At 36.5% G+C, this 19,739-nt stretch overlaps 1 protein-coding gene across 3 annotated transcripts in view; it reads left to right on the plus strand.

Annotated features, from left to right (window-relative positions):
- KIAA1109 (KIAA1109 ortholog) overlaps positions 1 to 19,739 on the plus strand; it is a 195,776-nt gene that overhangs the window by 47,127 nt on the left and 128,910 nt on the right. For all 3 annotated transcript variants that reach the window (XM_045287399.1, XM_045287398.1, XM_004711839.2), the window contains exons 21-29: positions 99 to 278; positions 1,205 to 1,333; positions 2,022 to 2,141; positions 3,287 to 3,567; positions 10,512 to 10,762; positions 12,965 to 13,226; positions 14,422 to 15,259; positions 18,802 to 18,872; positions 19,437 to 19,610. In XM_045287399.1, coding sequence (XP_045143334.1) covers positions 99 to 278; positions 1,205 to 1,333; positions 2,022 to 2,141; positions 3,287 to 3,567; positions 10,512 to 10,762; positions 12,965 to 13,226; positions 14,422 to 15,259; positions 18,802 to 18,872; positions 19,437 to 19,610 — 2,306 coding nt within the window. The remainder of the gene's footprint in view (positions 1 to 98; positions 279 to 1,204; positions 1,334 to 2,021; positions 2,142 to 3,286; positions 3,568 to 10,511; positions 10,763 to 12,964; positions 13,227 to 14,421; positions 15,260 to 18,801; positions 18,873 to 19,436; positions 19,611 to 19,739) is intronic.

Here is a 19,739-nt window from a genome sequence, read left to right on the forward strand (position 1 = left end):
AGCATGGTGTTACTGTTCATCTCTGGACGGGCAAAGCAACCAGAAAAGTATAATGTGATTTATTTGAACCATTTACACTTTCACTGTTTTTGTTTCAGCAGCGACCTTCTGTGGACGAAGTTCTCAGGGAAGGTCACATCAGTTTGTCAGGCCTGCAGCTGAGAGCACATGCTATGTTCTCAGCAGAAGGGCTTCCTTTGGGCAGTGATTCCTTAGAATATGCATGGCTGATTGATGTGCAGGCTGGAAGCCTTACAGCTAAGGTCACAGCACCACAGGTAGGAATTCTCGTATTGTCTCCTAATGTCCTTTCTTTTTCCTTTCCTTACCCACTTCCCAAGAGTCCTTCTGTGCTCATTATGAATGTTCATTGCATTTTCGCTAGTGGCTTTCAGATTGCCAGACAACCTTTGGTTTTGGGGTTTTTTTGGATAGAACTCATTCTTGTCTCTAAGAACTTTGATAGCTACCCAGGTGAGTCAGAGACCAATTTCACTTTATTGAATATTTATGGTTGTGGGTATAGTGGTATATCTCTACCACCAGCATTTACCATCGGGTGGATTCAAACTCACCATGACCTCAGGTTACTCAGAATAGATCTATGCTCCATAGGGCTTTGATGGCTGACCCCCTCTCTCTTTCTCTTTCTCTCTCTCTCTTTCTGTGTTTTGGATGCTATAGTCAAATTTTATTATTTAACAATTGATATGTAGCTAAATGATCTTCTATTCATTTACAAGTTTATAATCCAATGTGCTTTAATTATTAAAAACCTACTTTTTCCAAATTGTGCCTTAATATGATAATTATATACTCAAATTTTTCACAGCCAAACTTGGTTCATTTATAGAAAAGGGTAAAATTCTAGAGAATTTCAGATGTTTTTCTATTACATGAATTTCAATTAGTGGATTCCAATTATTCTAAAAAATATATTTGTTCTAGAAGTTCCTGCAATTGAATAGATCGCTTACAGTGAGCTTTCATTTTGGTAGTACATTTTTGTCATTCACCACTGAAGAGTAACACAAGCTTATAAGTTATGTCAGGGTGGAAAAATCAGGATATTAGCCAATAACAAATAGATTATGTATCAGTAGGTGTAAAAATATTTTTGATTCTCTCAAGTTGTGTTCATATTCTTTTGAGCTTTTGTTAAAAATGCTAACAGTGTTGTTGCTGTGTCGCGGTGTATTTGTAGCTGGCATATCTCTTGGAGTGGGGACAGACATTTGTCTTTCATGTCGTATGTCGGGAATATGCGCTGGAAAGACCCAAATCAGTCATAATATGCCAGCATGGAATTGATCGTCGGTTCTGTGAGTCCAAGGTACTTTCATAGATATGTTAACAGGATTAAATGCATTTCAGAATTTTAAAAATATTTCATAAATCAGCTGTAAATCTACTATACATACCCAGGAAATAGCACAATAGTTCTTTGTTTTTCCCTTAAAAATTATTTTTTGTGTTCTTATTTATTATAAATGCTTAAAATATGGTGTAATCATTAAAATATTTAACTTCAGATATCAATGCAGGTAGTGCAAAAAGCTGTTTCTTACTGTTGAACTGTTATTACTTATATCTTTTTGCATTATTATACTAATTACTTAGGATATAGATGTATGTTTACATAGAAAATTTAGAAATTGAAGCAAGGGGAATATTAAATTCCTTGTATGACCTGGTGTACAGACCACTTTGGAAGATGCCTGTTCTCTTATATTGTGACACTGCTTGCTTATCAAAACCACAACCATAACTATTCATTTTGAGTTTCAATAATGTTATATATATATTCTGTGAGTAATTTTAATCCTTCTGAACGAAAATGACTAAATGGTTACTCATAAATTGTTAACACTTTGTTAGTGATTTAATTTGCTATTATAAAATTAAAAAATATATGTAACCAGAATTTTCTTTGTTTATTTAAATAAGTAGGAATCATATTTCAGTATCAAAATAATAATTTAGTGATAATGAATACGATGTACAATTCCTTTTCACTTTAGTTGAGTTGTATTCCTGGACCTTGTCCAACTTCAGACAATTTGAAATACACTATGACTCGTTTAGCAGTTGATGGAGCTGATATTTATATTGTGGAGCATGGCTGTGCTACAAATATAAAGGTAAATGTAGTTATACCTCTTCACCAAACCAAATCTGCATGCCTTGAAACATAATCAAGATTTACACTTTTCCTTCTCACATAACGTGAGCAGTTCTTGGATTATGAATGAGACCCACTCCTACCTGTATTTTTAAGAACTTGTTAGCACTGTGTACCAGTTTTGCTTAGTTCAGTCATGGGCAGGATTGTAACCGGAATAGTTTTGAATTTTGAAAATTATGGTGAATCCAAAGATAATGGGAATAAGAAATATTACGATTAAAAACTTAATTCCAGAGCGGCTTAAGTGTTGCACAGCAACCAGATCTCCTGCCCTTGCATGTAGGGCTTCATCCTCACAGTTGTGGGAAACTGGGATAGTGCCACCCTGCTGCCGACCATTCTTCTCTGAATGTGTGCCAGTAGCTCTCCATATTCCTTCCAATATCCCAATGTTACACATCAGACTCCTGCAAAGTGTATACTGTGCTGGTTGTGATCTTCCCATTGCAAAGCATTGATCCATAATTTTTTCCCCATTCTAGGAACAGTGCTGAATCAGCCAAATTGTAAAAATTTGAGTTTGTTCTGTTCTATTACCCCTTCTAGGAAACATTAGCTAGCAACCAAATTTATTGACCAGTAGAAACAACTGTGCCTGGATTAATGATGGCAGCCCACTAGCTGTGTTGTCTAGTATGTGTGTTGACCCACAGTTCTGGCCATAATTCATCTCTCACCTCAAACCCCGAATTGCCTCACAAAGCCTCTTTCCTTTCAGGGCTTCTGCTTGCAATTTTCCCCCTTCCGGTTGTTGTTCGAGTACACTCACAATGTCCAAATTCAAGTCTGTTCTGATTTTGGTTTGTTGTCCATGACTGAATGCAGTTGGCCAAAACTCAAACCAAAACTCACTGCCATCTCATCAGGTCAGACCCATAGTAACCCTGTAGGACAGAGCAAAACTGTCCCTGTGGGTTTCTGAGACTCTAAATTCCTATGGAAGTCTCATCTTTCTCCCGAGGAGTGGCTGGTGGTTTTAAACTGCCGTCCTTAGGGTTAACAGCCCGACTCCTAATCCAGTATACTACCTGGCCCTCATTTATTTTAAACTTTAAAAGTATAAACATTACACTTTGTTGTATTCTCTTGATTCCATTTTAGATGGGTGCAATCCGAGTTGCAAACTGTAATCTCCACAATCAGTCTGTTGGGGAAGGAATAAGTGCTGCCATTCAGGATTTTCAAGTGAGGCAGTACATTGAGCAATTAAACAGTTGCAGAGTTGGGCTTCAGCCCGCAGTGCTCCGGAGGGCCTACTGGCTTGAAGCTGGGTCAGCCAGTTTAGGACTCATTACTGTTGACATTGCATTAGCTGCTGATCATCATTCGAAACATGAGGCACAAAGACATTTCTTAGAAATTCATGATGCCAGAACTAAGAGGTAAGTGACAATATATCACAGGTTAAGATGATAAATCTAAGTAAGTATAGAGAAAATCCTGTTGTTAGGAGTGGAATAAGCACAGAAAGGGCTTAATGTGATTGTGCTATTACATCTTAATGGGATATAAGAGGATCTGCTGATATCTAAGTAACCGTATCATGTATCTCTCCTCTGGTGATGTTATTTCTGGAAATAACTATATATTTTTGGTATAATTCTAACTCCCCACTACATATATGTCAACAGTTAAACCGTTTTAAGGTACTGTCCTTTTTCACCTTGCCTCCACTTCCAGTTATTCCTAGAACCACTATTATGACTATCGTTTATGTTTCTGCTTTACTTTTGTGGGCCTTTCTCCAGGGATGAGTAAGGGTGCATAGAACTGTTTCCATTGGCATAGTGGCTACATGTTGGGTTGCTAGCCACTATGCCAGTAGTTTGAAACCACTAGTCAGTCAGAGGAAGAAAGATGAGGCTTTTTATTTCTGTAAAGACTTACAGTCTCAGATACCCACAAGGGTGGTCCTACTCTGACCTGTAGGGTCTCTATGAGTCAGTATGGACTCTATGGCAATGAGTTTAATAATTGATGTTATCTGCCTTTAAAAAATCTATCAGAGCATATAATTGAATCACTTTTAAAGATAGGATAGCCTTTTTTTTTTTAACATTTTATTAGGGGCTCATACAACTGTCATCCCAATCCATACACACATCAATTGTGTAAAGCGCATTTGTACATCGTTTCTCAAAACATTTTCTCTCCACTCAAACCCCCGACATTAGGTCCTCGTTTTTCCCCTCCCTCCCCGCTCCCCCCTCCCTCATGAGCCCTTGATAGTTTATAAATGGGTATTTTGTCATATCTTGCCCTGTCTGACGTCTCCCTTCACCCACTTTTCGGTTGTCTGTCCCCCAGGGAGGAGGTCACACACAGTTCCATGTAATCGGTTGCCTCTTTCCTACCCATTCTCCCTTTACCCTCCCTGTTTTGCCACTCACACCACTGGTCCTATAGGGCTCATCCGTCCTGGATTCCCGGTATTTTCAGTTCCTATCTGTACCAGTGTACCTCCTCAGGTCTAGCCAGACTTGCAAGATAGAATTCGAGTCATGGTAGTGGGAGCAGGGAGGAAACATTTAGGAACTAGAGGAAAGTTGTACTTCTCATCAATTGCTACATTGCACCCTGACTGGCTCATCTCCTGCCCAGACCCCTCTGCAAGGGGATCTCTTCCACTTAAAGTAAATACATGCCTGTTCCAAAATTACAGACATTATCAAGAAACAAGGAAAATCACCATTTTAAATCTGGGAATTTTGTGTATTTTTTCACTATTTTAAATATTCTTCCTTTTCCTGTATGTATATTTTTAACTACACATTTTTATGAAATTAATACCTAACTATCTTACTCACATGATTGATAGGTTTATAAAAATTCTTGTAAAGAAATGATGATACCCCATTTAGAAAAGATATATTAATATGCCTAATTTAATCATTAACCTAATATTAAAATTAAAATGTACTCTTATAAATAATACAGTAATATCTTTTCACATAAGGTCTTTTCACATACTATGTGGTTATTTTTTTAAAATAGTTTTCTAGAGGGAGACCTTACTAGATTCAAAGTTTAGAATTTTGATAATACTTCTTCACATTACTTCCCAGAAAGATCATTTCATTTCATATACCCTGTTGCTTTGTAAGAGCATCCATATCTCTCTGCTGCACCATTGTTACACTTGGAGTATTTGATAGTAAGTGAAAGGTGTTCTCTTTCATTGTCTGTTGTGAAATTTATTATGAAATTATTAGTTATATTTCTTATATTTCTGTTTTGCTGTCCCCATTTATGGATTGCCTGTTTATGGTGTTTGTACATTTATATGTTGAGCTTTGGTGTTTCACCAGTTTTTAAGAACTCTGTAGAGATTATTATTCTTTTTGTGATACCTGATGCAAATATTTCAATTTTTTTAATTTTATTTTTTAAATTCAGTATACACATTTTTATGTATTCAGACCTGCTAACTTTATAATGACTTTTTGGTTGTTGCTGCTACATTTAGAAAATGCTTTTGCTAGAAATTAAATGGCCTCTTTAGGATTTCTGATTTCTTTTACTTTTGTACATCTTAACATAAAATTGATTCATCTGGATTATGTGTATTTGTATGTATGAATTAAGTAAAGTTTTAAATAAAATTTTATGCAAATATCTATCCAAGTACAGAGAAAAGTAAATTATACTTAGTAATACATCTTCATTTTAACATCGCACAAAATTTTTAATATTGTTTTTTTCCCTTTAATGCCCTGCAGTCAGAGGATTCATTACTATTTATTTATTCAAATTATATATTTATTCAAATATATTTATTTTTTTAAGTAAAAGTGCATTTTATTTATTTGTGTACATGTGTGTATATATATAAAACACTCCCATACTTTCACAGTTTGTTTCTTTTGGTATTAAAACCTGTTTAGGTATTTACATCTATTTATCTTCCTAAAGAACTTTAAGATTTTTTTTACAGGTTCGAAATAAATTAAGATTTAGCACTTTATAAATCTGAGTATGAAAGCTCATGTGTGAAGAATCTTGTTTTAAAGAAGCACTTGTATACCTTTGTTAATTGTTTTTTACATAGTCAATTAACTCACTGCCGTCAACTTGATGCCAACTTATATTGACCCTAGTCCCCTGAAGGTTTCAAAGACTGTAAATCTTTACGAGAGTAAAAAGCCTCATCTTCCTCCTGTGGAGCAGCTGGTGGTTTTGATCTGCTGACCTATAGTTAGCAGCCTAGTGTGCAGCCCACTACGCCTGTAGGGCTCCTTTAGCGTGAACAAAGGAGAACTGTGTCTGATTAGGTCGGATCATCGAGCGAATTGGCAATGAAGCTACAGGGTGACGCCAGGGAACTCAGTCTGCTCCACATGACTGATTCAGATGGTTTTTAGTGTTCTGTTTGTCAAGAATTTCAAGAAGTATTGGAAATTGCCTTATTTGTTAGCTAACAAGTAATCATGTTAAAGTCTCATAGATGTTGGCAGAAGATGCAAGACACCTAGAACAGAGACAAAGGATGTCATTACTCCAAGTAAAAGCAACAGCCAGAGCTTTGTTTACATTTGCTTAAACTTCCCATATCCCTCAAGTAGGTTTGGATAAAATACAGGATTTCTCATTAAATTTGAATTTCAGTAAATAAAAAAAGATGTTTTAGAACAAGATGGGTCATGGGGAAAAGACGGGCCAGTCAGGGTACAGTGTAGCACTGATGAAACATACAGCTTTCCTCTGGTTCTTTAATGCTCCCCCCCTCCCACTATCATGACCCTAATTCTACCTTACCAATCTGGCTAGAACAGAGCATGTACATGGGTACAGATAAGAGCTGGAAACACAGGGAATACAGGACAGATAAACCCCTCAGGACCAATATTGAGAGTAGCCATACCAGGAGGGGAAGGGGAAGGTGGGGGAAGAAAGGGGGAACTGATCACAATGACCAAATGACCTACTATAACCCCCTCCCAGGGGGATGAACAACAGACAAGGGGGTGGGGGGAGACATTGGACAGTGCAAGACATGAAAAAAAATAATCATTTGTAAATTATCAAGGGTTCATGAGGGAGGGAGGAGGAGGGAGGGGAAAAATGAGGAGCTGATACCAAGGGCTCAAATAGAAAGAAATGCTTTGAAAACAATGTTGGCAACATATGTACAAATGTGCTCGACAAAATGGATTGTGATAAGAGTTGTACGAGCCCCCAATAAAATGATTGTAAAAAATAAAACAACATAAAGTTGATTTAAAAAAAATTGATGTTTTAGTGTAAATATGTGCCAAACATGACATAAACCCAAACTCATTGTCACATTGGTTCCAACTAAATATTGCATACCCACTGCCGTTGTGTCATTTCCAACTCGAAGCAATCCTATTTGCCGTAGTAGAACTGCTTTCCAAGAAACCTTTTTATGGAAGCAGACCAGTCTTTCTCCCATGGAGCGGCTGGTGAGTGTGAGCTGCCGACCCTCCAGTTAGCAGCTGAGATCTTAACAACAAAGTCTCCAGAACTCCCTAAATATTTTACATGTCACACATATTGTATAGGATACACCTACTTTTATTTGCTAAATCTGGGACTACCCTATTCCCACACACAGTGAGTTGGGTTTATAGGAGGGAGGGAATCCACTGCTTTTATAGTAAATGGCAGCAAACTTGTTTTTCTCCAAATTCCCCTTTCCTCATTTCTCAAGGTTGCCTGCTATGAACAGGCCCTGAGAATGTGTATTGTTTTAAATAAAAATGTGGATGTCTTTGCTAGGTAGCCAGTTAGTGTGAACAAAATACCTGTGAGCAAGGTGCTAATGAAGCCAGAGAGGCAACTGTGGGTAATTGTCTTCATTAGATTAGTATTACTTAAAAGTATAGTCCCGGAACTTCCAGCCTCCGCATCTCCTGGGAGGATTGTGTAAATTTATACAATCAGGTCTTTCTCAGACCTACTCCATTCAGAACTCTGGGTGGTGCACAACAGTCTGTTCAGTAACCTTCCAGGTCCCTGTGATACAAGCTAAAGTTTGGGAGGTAGTGCATTGGATGTTTTAAGGTTTGGAAGGATTACCATTTGTTGTGTAATTTTGACACATTCCAGATTTTGCATCAGATCCTGTACATATGTTATCTCCTTTAATCTTATCAAAATGTCCTGCCCCTCTCCTGTGGTTTTCAATATTCGGTGTTGAACCAGAGGTCTGCAATTTAATAAATCATCCATTTGACTATTCATATGGTAACTAGTATGGGAAGACTATATTTACGTTTAATAACACAATTTTTCTCTGAAACCTCAAACTATTGTTTCACCGAAATCTTACTAGGTTTGTTAAACTATCACATAATAGATGAGGAAACAGGCTTAGAGGTGTTAGCTAACTGGCCCAAAGTTTCAAAGTTAGTAAGTGACACAACTGGAATTTGAGCCTAGGTAACATCGAGTCGGTTAAACTCATAACACAAGAGAAGGAAACACTGCGTGGTCCTGTGCCATCTTTACAGTTATTCTTATGCCTGAGCCCATTGTAGTAGTCAGTGTCAGTCTGCCTCGTCTAGGGTCTTCCTTGTTTTCACCACCCCTCCACTTTGCCAAAGCATGTTGTCCTTCTCCAGGGACTGGTCTCTCGTGACAACATTTCCAAAATATGTAAGACAAAGTCCTGCCATCCTTGCCTCTAACGAGCACTCTGGCCATATTTCTTCCAAGACAGACTGGTTTGGTCTTTTAGCACTGCATGGTGTTTTCAGTATTCTTCTCTAGCCCAACATGTCATATGCATCAATTCTTAGGTTGTCCTTATTGAATGTCTAATTTTCACATGCAATTGAAAATACCATTAAGGTGTCAGGGACACCTTGGGACACCTTAATCCTCAAATAATATCTTTGCCTTTGAATACTCTAAAGAGGTCTTGTGTAGTAGATTTACATAATGCAACACATCTTTTGAGACTAGATTTAGCTAACTCCAAAGCTGTGCTTTTTATTAAATTTTTCTTTAGTGTAAAGAGTAAAGAATTCTGTGGAGTATAAGAAGACTTTTTATTGTAAGAGAGTGCTTAAAAATATTGTTGCTGAATGGTTAAATCTTGATTCTTTAAGTAATACAAAAGTGATTTAAAAATGATAACATTTAAGTCAAATGATACCTCAAATTCTCCTTCAGCTTAAAAACTTTTTTTCCCCTCTCTAAGCTGATGCTTTAACTCTAACATGATATTCTCATTTCATCCAATTTTTTACTTAAGTATTCTTGAAAGATTTGTCCTGCTTTTTTGGCAATAACTTCCTGTTCTGTACCTAATATTACTCAACCACTATTTAGTGAATAGATATTTGCATACTTAAGATTTAGTTTTACCTCTCTACTATTAATTTTATATGAATATCAGTTATATCAATTTTACCTCATGATACTAGGCATATAAATATGTACAGTATTATTTTCTTAAATGAGTAAATGTAAAATGAAGATGATAATTTGTCATCTCTTTTTCATGTGTATTACGATGTTTCCCTCTGAGAAAGATAATACACATGAAAATGCTTGAAAAGTGGACTCAGTATGAGGTGGCTTTATTATTTAATATAAAATTGAATTAAGATATAGCTCCCAGATTTAACTATAATGTCTTTGTATTTAATCTTTCTTAAGAAAGAAGGGGATTAATAAATACTGAAAAATTTGCATGGATATTACACAGATCCTGAAAAATCTTGTATATGTTCTCTTTATTATTACTACCTCATTTTTCAGCTCCTTAGAAGGAAGTGGAACTGAACAAATGTTTTTGTTAGAATACAGGTAGTACATTATTTTGGGTTCATTGATAATTTCTTACTTGTACCATATTTATAATAATTAGGTATACTCAAAGTGTCATTGACATAGCTTCTGAAATTCTAGCATAATAAGCTATTTATTGAGCATAGTATATAAATAGTTTTACATATTGATAGATGATGTCTTAATATTTTTGAGAATCCTGCTTTATGGTTAGCAGCCCAACTCATAACCACTGTGCCACCAGGGGTCCTGAGAATACTGCTTTTTTCAAACAAGATGTACCTACCTAAATTTCATGTTTACCTATTTTAAAAGTTTTTATATCTATGGTTACTATATCTTTATTATTGTTATTGTACCCACATATTTCTATCTGACCTTGGTAAGAATTTTATTTAAAGAAGAAAAATGTTTTGAAAGATAAAAATGTTCTAGTAGAGATACACCGTTGTGTGTCTACTTTCCCTTTAAAAAGTATTAACAGTGAGCACATTTGGTTCATTATCTGCCACAGGTTTTAATGTCCTAATGCACTTTTTGTGGTGGTTTTCCTCCGGGTCCCTTCCAGGCTGTGGTTCTTATGGCCAGACGGCACTCTGAGGAACAGGAGGTGCAGGAACAAGTGTGGCTGTCTTGGTGGCTGCAGATTCTTTGGAGGCACAGTAACTGGCTTGGATTTCTTCAAACTTGAAGAGCTGACACCTTCCAGTAGCTCTGCCTTTTCCAGTACAAGTGCAGAGTCTGATATGTATTATGGACAATCTCTGCTCCAGCCTGGAGAATGGATTATCACTAAAGAAATTTCTAAAATTATAGATGGTAATAAAATGTGATCTTTTTTCTACTTGTGCTAATTTTTCATAATCTTCATCCCTGTTACACTATTCTGAAAGAAGCTTGATGTTACTTTGTTCAACCTAATTAACTTTCTGAGCAGTGCTTGTGTGTCAGCTTCAGTGTAATTCACTTTTGTTTTGTGGATGACTTACTTTAACACCAGGAAAAATCAATTTTTCCATAATTACATACACAAATGGATCGACTTTTCAGTTCTGTTGTTGACAGACATGACTTCTCTTAGCCAAGTGTATTCTAACTGTATCATTATTTTCCAAAACCCATCTTTCAGATTATACTAACCAGTAGCTGTACTTCAAGGAAAAGTTGTTTTTATCAGCTTAATTTTAAAAAGAGACTTAGCAATAGTGATACTTGTAATATCCGGTAGTAACTATTTTCATTGTCATTGAAATTATGAATGCCATAAAGAAACATTAGTCCCTTCCTTAATCCATTTGTTTCGCATATCAAAAAGCACTAACTCAAGGAAAGAAATCTACAGAAAATGTGTACATAGTTTGGACATCCTCATTAACATCAAGCAGAGTAAAGCAAAGCTTATTATAATTCTTATATTGCCTAGCTGGGAGTGTGTCAACTTACAGAGATTTCCTCAGGAGTGCGCTGTTATTGCCAGGAAAGATTAGTATTCGTTGCTTTATAACGATGTGAGTTTCTAGTTGTTCTCTGTCAGGAGCCAAGTACACAGGTGTTACAGTGTCACGACAGAACCAAGGCGCGTACCAGAGGGTCTATTTGGAATGTCAGTGAACACTGAGTTTACGATCACGTACAGAAGTGAATCTACCGTCCATCCGCTCTGTCCTTTTGCTATTCTAATTTTTACAAGCAAATATTATTGCTTACATTGTAGAAAGTCTTATTACCCTTTAAGTTCTACTGAGAACTATGCTCTGTTCAGGAGACATCTCATTCTGCCAGAAGATTCCCTGTTGCCCTTACTTGGATAGTAACACAGTGATGCTTGAGGATTAGGCATGTGAGGGGATTTGGGTGAGAAATATTTTGTGGTTCTAGCGAGCTATAGAGCTTTACTTTTATATTCCCTCCAAATTTATGTAATCCACTGGAAGGCTCTTATGAAACTCTGAAACAGTGGTGCTCCATGGTAGCTGTATAGTCACTCATATAGTTTACTCATTCACAACAAAATAACAACAAAAGAACATTGAATTTTTTTATGGACTAGGGATTAGTCTAGACACTGGATATAGATTAGTAAAATATAAAAAGCTGATAATATCCATGCTTTCATGGAATTTATGTTTTAGTGTATATGGTTGGGGGTTATATTTATTAAAAAATATTTGAATAATTTTTGGCCAACTTAAAAAAAGAGATTCCAACCCCAACAATCAGAGATTCTGATTTTATAGATTGTGTGCATTTATTTATTTGTAATCACAAGTAGCTTTAACGTAGTCAGGTTCAAGAAACACTGTTCTTTGAGGTATATTCCTTGCATCCTCCCAGATGTGCTACTTTGAGAGGGATATAGCAATACAGGGTTCTGGCCCTGATAGCCTGAATATATTGTGAGGACACAACAGATAGACCAGAATGAGACACATTCTTTAAAAAAAGTGAGGGGCGAGGGCACGGTTGGAGTAGCTCTTATATTATTTTTAAAAATGTTCATGTTATTAAGGATAAAGACTGAAGAAATGTTATAGATCAAAGAAGATGTCTCAAATATATAGTCAAATACATGCATGATCCTAGATTGGATCCTGTGCTGGATGGGGCAATGTGCTCTTAAAGGATGTTATCAAGCCAGTTGAGAAAATCGGTAAATTAGGGAAAGATGTTACCAATATTAAACTTACTAAGATTAGTAACCATAAAGCAGTTACATCTTAAGGAACCAATATCTAGAATTGAAAAACCACAAATGTGCAGCTTACACTCAAATGGTTTGAACAGCAGTATGAACAGATTGATAAGCAAGGCTAATGGAGTAAAACCTTCAACCTAGGTAAATCTGAGTGAAAATTCAAAGGATTATATACACTATTTTGAATATTTTTCTGTAAGTTTGGAAATTTTCAAGTAAAAGGTTACAATTTGTTACTAGCCCTGACATACTATGTGAATTAGATTCTTACGCATTTAAAAAGTATGCTGATTTTGTTAATGTACTTTTTTGTTAAATGTGTGTAGGGACTGTGAGTGGCATGAAAAGGAAAGACTGGGAAAACAAATCAGTGGGACTAGAAGTCGAGAGAAAAACTCAGCACCTGAGTCTTCAAGTACCATTGCGATCTCATAGCTCATCCTCGTCCTCAGAAGAGAACAGTAGTACTTCCAGTGCCGTGCAGCCCTTGTTGGCCGGGGATAAGGAAAGCCCGTCTTCTGTCGCGGAAGACCATCTGGTACAAAAGGAGTACTTACATGGTACGAAAAGAGATGATGGCCACGGAAGGTTAGTATCAAGTTGGATTTAAAAACTGATCCTAATAGGAGGAGAGCTGTTCAAAGTCATGGCAAGAAACACTTCTTTCTCCTCTACTCTCCTACTTGAGAAATATGATTTTTCATTGACGCCTTAAATGTCAATTTTTCTGATCATAGATGTAATACTGTATTCTTCCGTATGTTAGGAAAATAAAGTACAAAGAATGAATGTTTTTTTGCCATCCCCACCACTCAGAGTAATTGACTGTTAACATTCACATAGTGTCCTTCTGATGAGGTGGATGCACTCTTGTTTTCTGCTTGACCACTTATTAGGTAGCCACTCTGTTTCTGTAAACCTGTTTTCTTCTCAACCGGAGAGCACATTTCCAATAATCTCGGCCACCTACGTGATATTTCCATTGGATGTTTCATTAATACCTCAAATTGGCACAGAATAATGACTTTATGCTTGTCCTTCTCAATTTGTTCTGCCTCAGAAGTGACACTGGTGCTTTCTGCCCAAATCAGAAATACGTGGATTATCTTTAATTTTTTATTCTCCTTCCATCCCTCTCATTTACACAAAGGCCCCTGGTATATTTTATTGAACAAGCTATATGTTAATGTAGAATAAAACTTTACCAGTGTATTAGTGTTCATGGATTATGCATTGAGTTTTTTTCTTTATTTTAATACATCATGTTATTGGGGGCTCTTACAGCTCTTACAACAATCCATACATCAATTGTATCAAACACATTTGTGCATATGTTGTTATCATCACTTAAAAAACATTTTTTTTCTACTTGAGCCCTTGGTATGAGTTCCTCTCCCCCCCTCCCCCACCCTGCCACCCTCGTGAACCCCTGATAAACGATACATTATTATTATTTTCATATCTTGCACCATCTCCCTTCACCCACATTTCTGTTGTTTGTCCCCTTGGGGAGTGGGCTGGGGAGGGGAGGATTATACATCCATCATTGTAATGGGTTCCCTGCTTCTCCCCCTCGTACACAGTTTTTTAATGTTTTTATTATGTTGTAAACTGCCTTGCAATTTGCAAGCTATGTAATGTGAACACATCTTGCTACTTTCTGTGGATATTGCACATTTTAAGATTATTCTTTATTTGGAAAATTAAAAGGATTTTATAGGTACTTTTTATATTCAGATTCAATTATATGACATGAAAATAATAGCTTTGCTTTCTGTTTCAGTATTCCTACAGAAATTTCAGGAAACAGCCCAGTATCTCCTAACAATCAAGATAAATCAGTAGGCCAGTCTCCTCTTAGATCTCCTCTGAAACGACAAGCCTCTGTATGTTCCACCCGCCTAGGAAGTACGAAGAGTCTTACTGCTGCTTTTTATGGGGACAAGCAGCCTGTTACCGTTGGAGTTCAGTTTAGTAGCGATGTGTCCCGAAGTGATGAGAATGTACTAGACTCACCAAAGCAAAGAAGAAGTTTTGGTTCTTTCCCATACACACCATCAGCAGACTCTAATTCATTTCACCAATATCGATCAATGGACTCCAGCATGTCGATGGCTGATAGTGAAGCCTACTTTTCTGCAGCAGAAGAATTTGAGCCCATTAGCAGTGATGAAGGCCCAGGAACTTATCCAGGTAGAAAAAAGAAGAAGAGGCAAACCCAGCAGATTGACTACAGCAGGGGTTCCATATATCACAGTGTGGAAGGACCCCTTACTGGCCAGGGGGAAAGCCATCAGGATCCCCGAAGACTGCCCTTGAAAGCGCATCCTTCCCAGGCTTCATTTGTTTCTGCATTAGGTGTGGAGGATGACCTTGTGGAACACCTGTATCCTGCAGAAGGCGAGAAAACCATAGAAAGTGAGCAGATTACTTCTCAGCAACCTGTGATGAATTGTTACCAGACTTACCTTACTCAGTTCCAGGTAATTAATTGGTCAGTTAAGCACCCAACCAACAAAAGAACCTCCAAATCCTCGTTGCACCGTCCACTCGATCTGGATACACCAACCAGCGAAGAAAGTTCATCATCATTTGAACAGCTCTCTGTTCCAACTTTTAAGGTATAAGCCAAGTCACTGATTTCCACTGATATAATACGTTAGGGAAATAGGTTTTAATTACTCTAACTCAGCGGTTCTTAGGCTGTGGGTCGTGACCCCTTTGGGGGTCGAATGACTCTTTCACAGGGGTCGCCTAAGACCTTTGGTAAACACATATTTCCGATGGCCTTACGAACTGAGTCACTGCTCCTCTATCCATCTCCAGGCAGGTCCGCCCACGTGTAGATACGCCCACTTCCGAGTACCCGGCGTGAAGACCCATGCTACACCATGCTTCAAGACACAATTTCATTTATTTGTCATTAGAAATAAATATCTCACGATATAGAATTACATATTGTTTTTGTGATTAAGCACATGCTTTAGTTATGTTCAATTTGTAACAATGAAAATACACCCTGCATATCAGATATTTACATGACGATTCATAACGATTCATAGCGAAATTACAGTTATGAAGTAACATTGAAAATAATTTTATGGTTTGGGTCACCACAAAATGAACTGTATTAAACAGTCGCGGCATTAGGAAGGTTGAGAACCACTGCCCTAACTGATATTTCTCATCTTTCTGATAATATTTCAAATGTCATGGCCTCATTTATTACAATAAGTCTCAGGATTATTGATTAATGTGGGTGGGCTTCAAATATGGTGGAAAATGGAACAAAAAGATACTGGGCCTTTTCCACAAATTTTTTATTTTTTAATTAAAAAAATGTATTTACTTACTTATGTTTTTCCCCATACATTTTTTGAAGTCTCCTCATAATTAGGTGTATAATATACTAATTAGGATCCAAGTCTTTCTATAGAATTCATGTGTTATAGTTTTGAAATAGTTTTTAATAGTTTATGCTCTTTCTAGCAAATCCAATTCCATTCACTTGTCATTTGAGATCTTAGTATTGATGTGGTTATTGTTTTTTCTGCCATATATTCTGTAAATAGCTCTTTAAGGAAGCCAAAAATATGTCAAAATAAATTCATTGATATAACTAATATAACATTTTTTTTTGAAATTATGGAAAAGTTTACAATGTAAAAGACTAAAATTAAGCATAAGATATTTTATAGAACTGATTAACAATGTCAGGCATGTTATGTGTATATATATATACAGATAATGTATTTAAAATATCTGAGTGTGTATTCATTCTTTCTTCACTGAGATTTTAACACATGTATACTACTTTGTGCTAATTGTACTCTGTATAGTGGTAAGGGAAATGGACATAGAGGGGGAGGTATACAATAGTTAAACAGATAATTATGTTTATAAGTTGAAAAGAGTCTTATGAAGATAATTATATGATAGAGGAAATAGTACTGAGGGTGGGGTACCTAAATTATATTGACATAGCAATCTATTGGAAAGGCACTACAAAGATCAAGTCAGAAAGTATTGCTTTTGTGGTTTCAGTTCATATATGTACGTGTCTATCCCAGACAAAACTTGTGTAAACATGTCTCTGTAGTCAGTGGATGGTTCTAGATAAATTCTCTTGGTGTTGTATTACTATTGCTCTAATTAGGCTAATTAGACTAATACTACTTGTATTATCAGGGCACCTTCCAAAAAATAAAAAAAGTAAGATTTGTTTGAGCAGTTCATGGTGGAGAGATTAGCACAGAAAGTTCTGCTGACTGTGTTTTGAGATTCCAAAGGTTTTCTCGAAGGACAAGGGGGCTTATTATTAGGAAGTTTTGAGAAAATTGTAAAAGCAGGCAAAGTTGCACCAAGAAATTACTTTCTTTTCCCATCATGACAGTGCACTTAATAACTTTTCAAGACTGGCATGGCCATTGTAGGAATTTTGCTGGAAAACCTTCCTTATCCAACCTACAGTACCAATCTTGCTCCCTACATGTCTTTTTGTTCCCCAAATGGAGAGAATATAAAAGGAACGCAGTTTGGTCTCTTGAGTATCCAAAAACTGCCATCCGCCCATGATGGAATCATTCCATCATTCTTGTAGAAGTTTTAGGGACATGGAAACACCATCTTCAGAAGTGTATAGACCTCGATGGAGCCCATTTTGAGAAATAATAACTTCGTGTTTTAACTTGTTTTTAAATAAAGGCTTTAATTTTAGAGCAATTGTCTTTGATTTGACTGCACATTAAAGCTCAGATGTGAAAGATGAGGGAGAATGAGGATGCGAGAGTAGCGGAGGGCACTGAATTCTGAGCAAGGCTCTACATTGGGGAAGAGGCCAGAGTGCCTGTATCACAGTGAATCAGATGGAAGGCTATTCATAATGAAGCTGGAGACCCAAACAGGGTTTTAGTACTCAGGATATTTAGGGCATGTTGTCAGGGGTTAATTTTTTATTTTAATTTCATTATGAAGTTCTTGAGGATTTGAAGGAACTGTGCTGTGATCTCATGTACTTTGACTACCAAGTGCAAGTCATCACACTGTACAAGACAGGAAACGGGAAGTTCTTGCAGCAGTCTTTGGGAGATATGACAGGATTTGGGGGTTAAAATGTAGCAGTAACAATGGAGATGTGATCAGCAGAATTTAATACTCTTAGGTATATATAGGTGCTTGATTAATATGTATTGAAGTGGAAATATTAGTGAAAGTTGAAAAAGTTTGATCTTAAGGTTATACCTATTTCATGACTTACCCAAGATAAAAAACCAAAAAGAAACTTTAAATGCTCTTTTTATTCCACATAGAAATATGTTTCTATATGAATTTTCTGGTATAAATGGAATGGTCTTGACTGTGCAGCAGAGTTGCCAAGAGATTTACAATTAATATTTCCGCTGAAGGAGCTTTGGTGGTGGTGTGTGGTAGGCATTAAGCTGTTAACCACAAGGGTCAGTGGTTTTAACCCACCAGCTGTTCCTCAAGAGAAAGATGAGGCTGTCTGCTCCTGTAACGATTTCAAAAGCCGTGGAAACCCACAGAGACAGTTCTGTGCTGGCCTTTGGGGTCACTAGGAATCAGAAGTGACTCAATGGCTGTGAGTTTGGTTTCTTGAATTTTTCTAATTAAAGTGGTCAAATATCTACGTGATAAGCCAGGAAAAGTATTTCTTTAAACAACTTCAAAAATAGAACATAGGGGTGAGTTACTTTTTTTCATGTATATAAAAGTTCAGTTGATTTGTTCCATGTATGTTTTGGTTGTTTTGTTTTGTTTTTTAATGAATCTAAACTAAAAGTCTATCTTCTCCTAGCAATTTAATATTTCTCTGGGTCATCTATTTCTCACTTAAAAACAAACTCTGGGGCGGTGTGTGGTAAAAAAAAACATTTGAAGCACTTGCTTTAAAACTCTAATTGTAGCTTTTTTCTCCTTCATTGCATTCTTCAACCTTCAAAAGTCTACCCTGCCATTTGTCTGATGAGGCAGTAAATGAAATTGCCCATTGATTATACCTGTGATTTTTTTCCTATTGTTTGTCAAATATTTATATTGAATATATAAAAGTCATATCAGCAGGTAGTCAGTGCTCAAATATTTTGTACATCACAAAATTTTAGAAATAATATTAAAATTACAGTATTGTTTTATATTGTTCTAGGTTATCAAACAGGGACTCACAGCTAATTCTTTGTTAGATAGAGGAATGCAACTATCAGGATCAACTTGTAAGTAAGTAAAAATAATACACTTTCCAATTTTATTTTTTGCGATTATGGAATATATACTTTATTTTATGAAACACCTGTTATGTACTTGAATATAGATTTTCTAAAAGAATAAATTACCCAGGATGATTTAGCTCTTTTCTCTGTCATAAGTTTGGCTACACTTAAAAGCATTCAGTGGCATTTTGCATATCAAAATTAGTAAAACCCCTGCAGCTTCATTTTTCCTCACATCTAAGTATTGGTCTGAGTGATGAAAAAGGAAGAAAAGTAAAATTGAAGTGGACTTGGCGTCATTAGTGACTTAAAAGTTCATTTCGAACAGGAGTGAAAGAAACCAACAGCCCCTCTGTGGGAGAAGGACTGGGGTCTCTCTCGTAGAGAGTTACAGCTTCAGAAAACCCAGAGGCTGTTCTCCCCTTTCCGGTAGAGCCACTGTGATTTCTGTGAGTCGGCATCGACTGATGACATTGAGGTTTCTCTTGACTCATCTTAAAGGACCTCTACCTCTTATTCTTTTTCATGATTTATTTATTTTTTACTATACTTTGCTTTTGAAATGATATAGTACACCATATACTCCTCTGGAAAAGAAAGGTGTTGATAACACAGATGATGAAACATTAACAGAAGAATGGACCCTCGATCAACTCGTCTCCCAGACCAGGACAACAGCCATAGTCGAAGTCAAAGGGACTGTGGGTATTGTTCTGACTCCCCTGGTGGCTGAAGCTTTAGACAGGTAGACATTTTGTCCAAAAATGTACTGCTGTTTTGAAAATGATAAACATCATGTTTACATAGAATACTACTAATGGTTTGATTGAAAAAAAATGGAAGTATGTTTTAAATGGGGCATATTTAAATTGGA

The sequence above is a fragment of the Echinops telfairi genome, unplaced genomic scaffold (genome assembly GCF_000313985.2).
Source record: "Echinops telfairi isolate 266 unplaced genomic scaffold, ASM31398v2 ScPeMD7_14;HRSCAF=57, whole genome shotgun sequence".
In the NCBI taxonomy this organism is placed as follows: domain Eukaryota; kingdom Metazoa; phylum Chordata; class Mammalia; order Afrosoricida; family Tenrecidae; genus Echinops; species Echinops telfairi.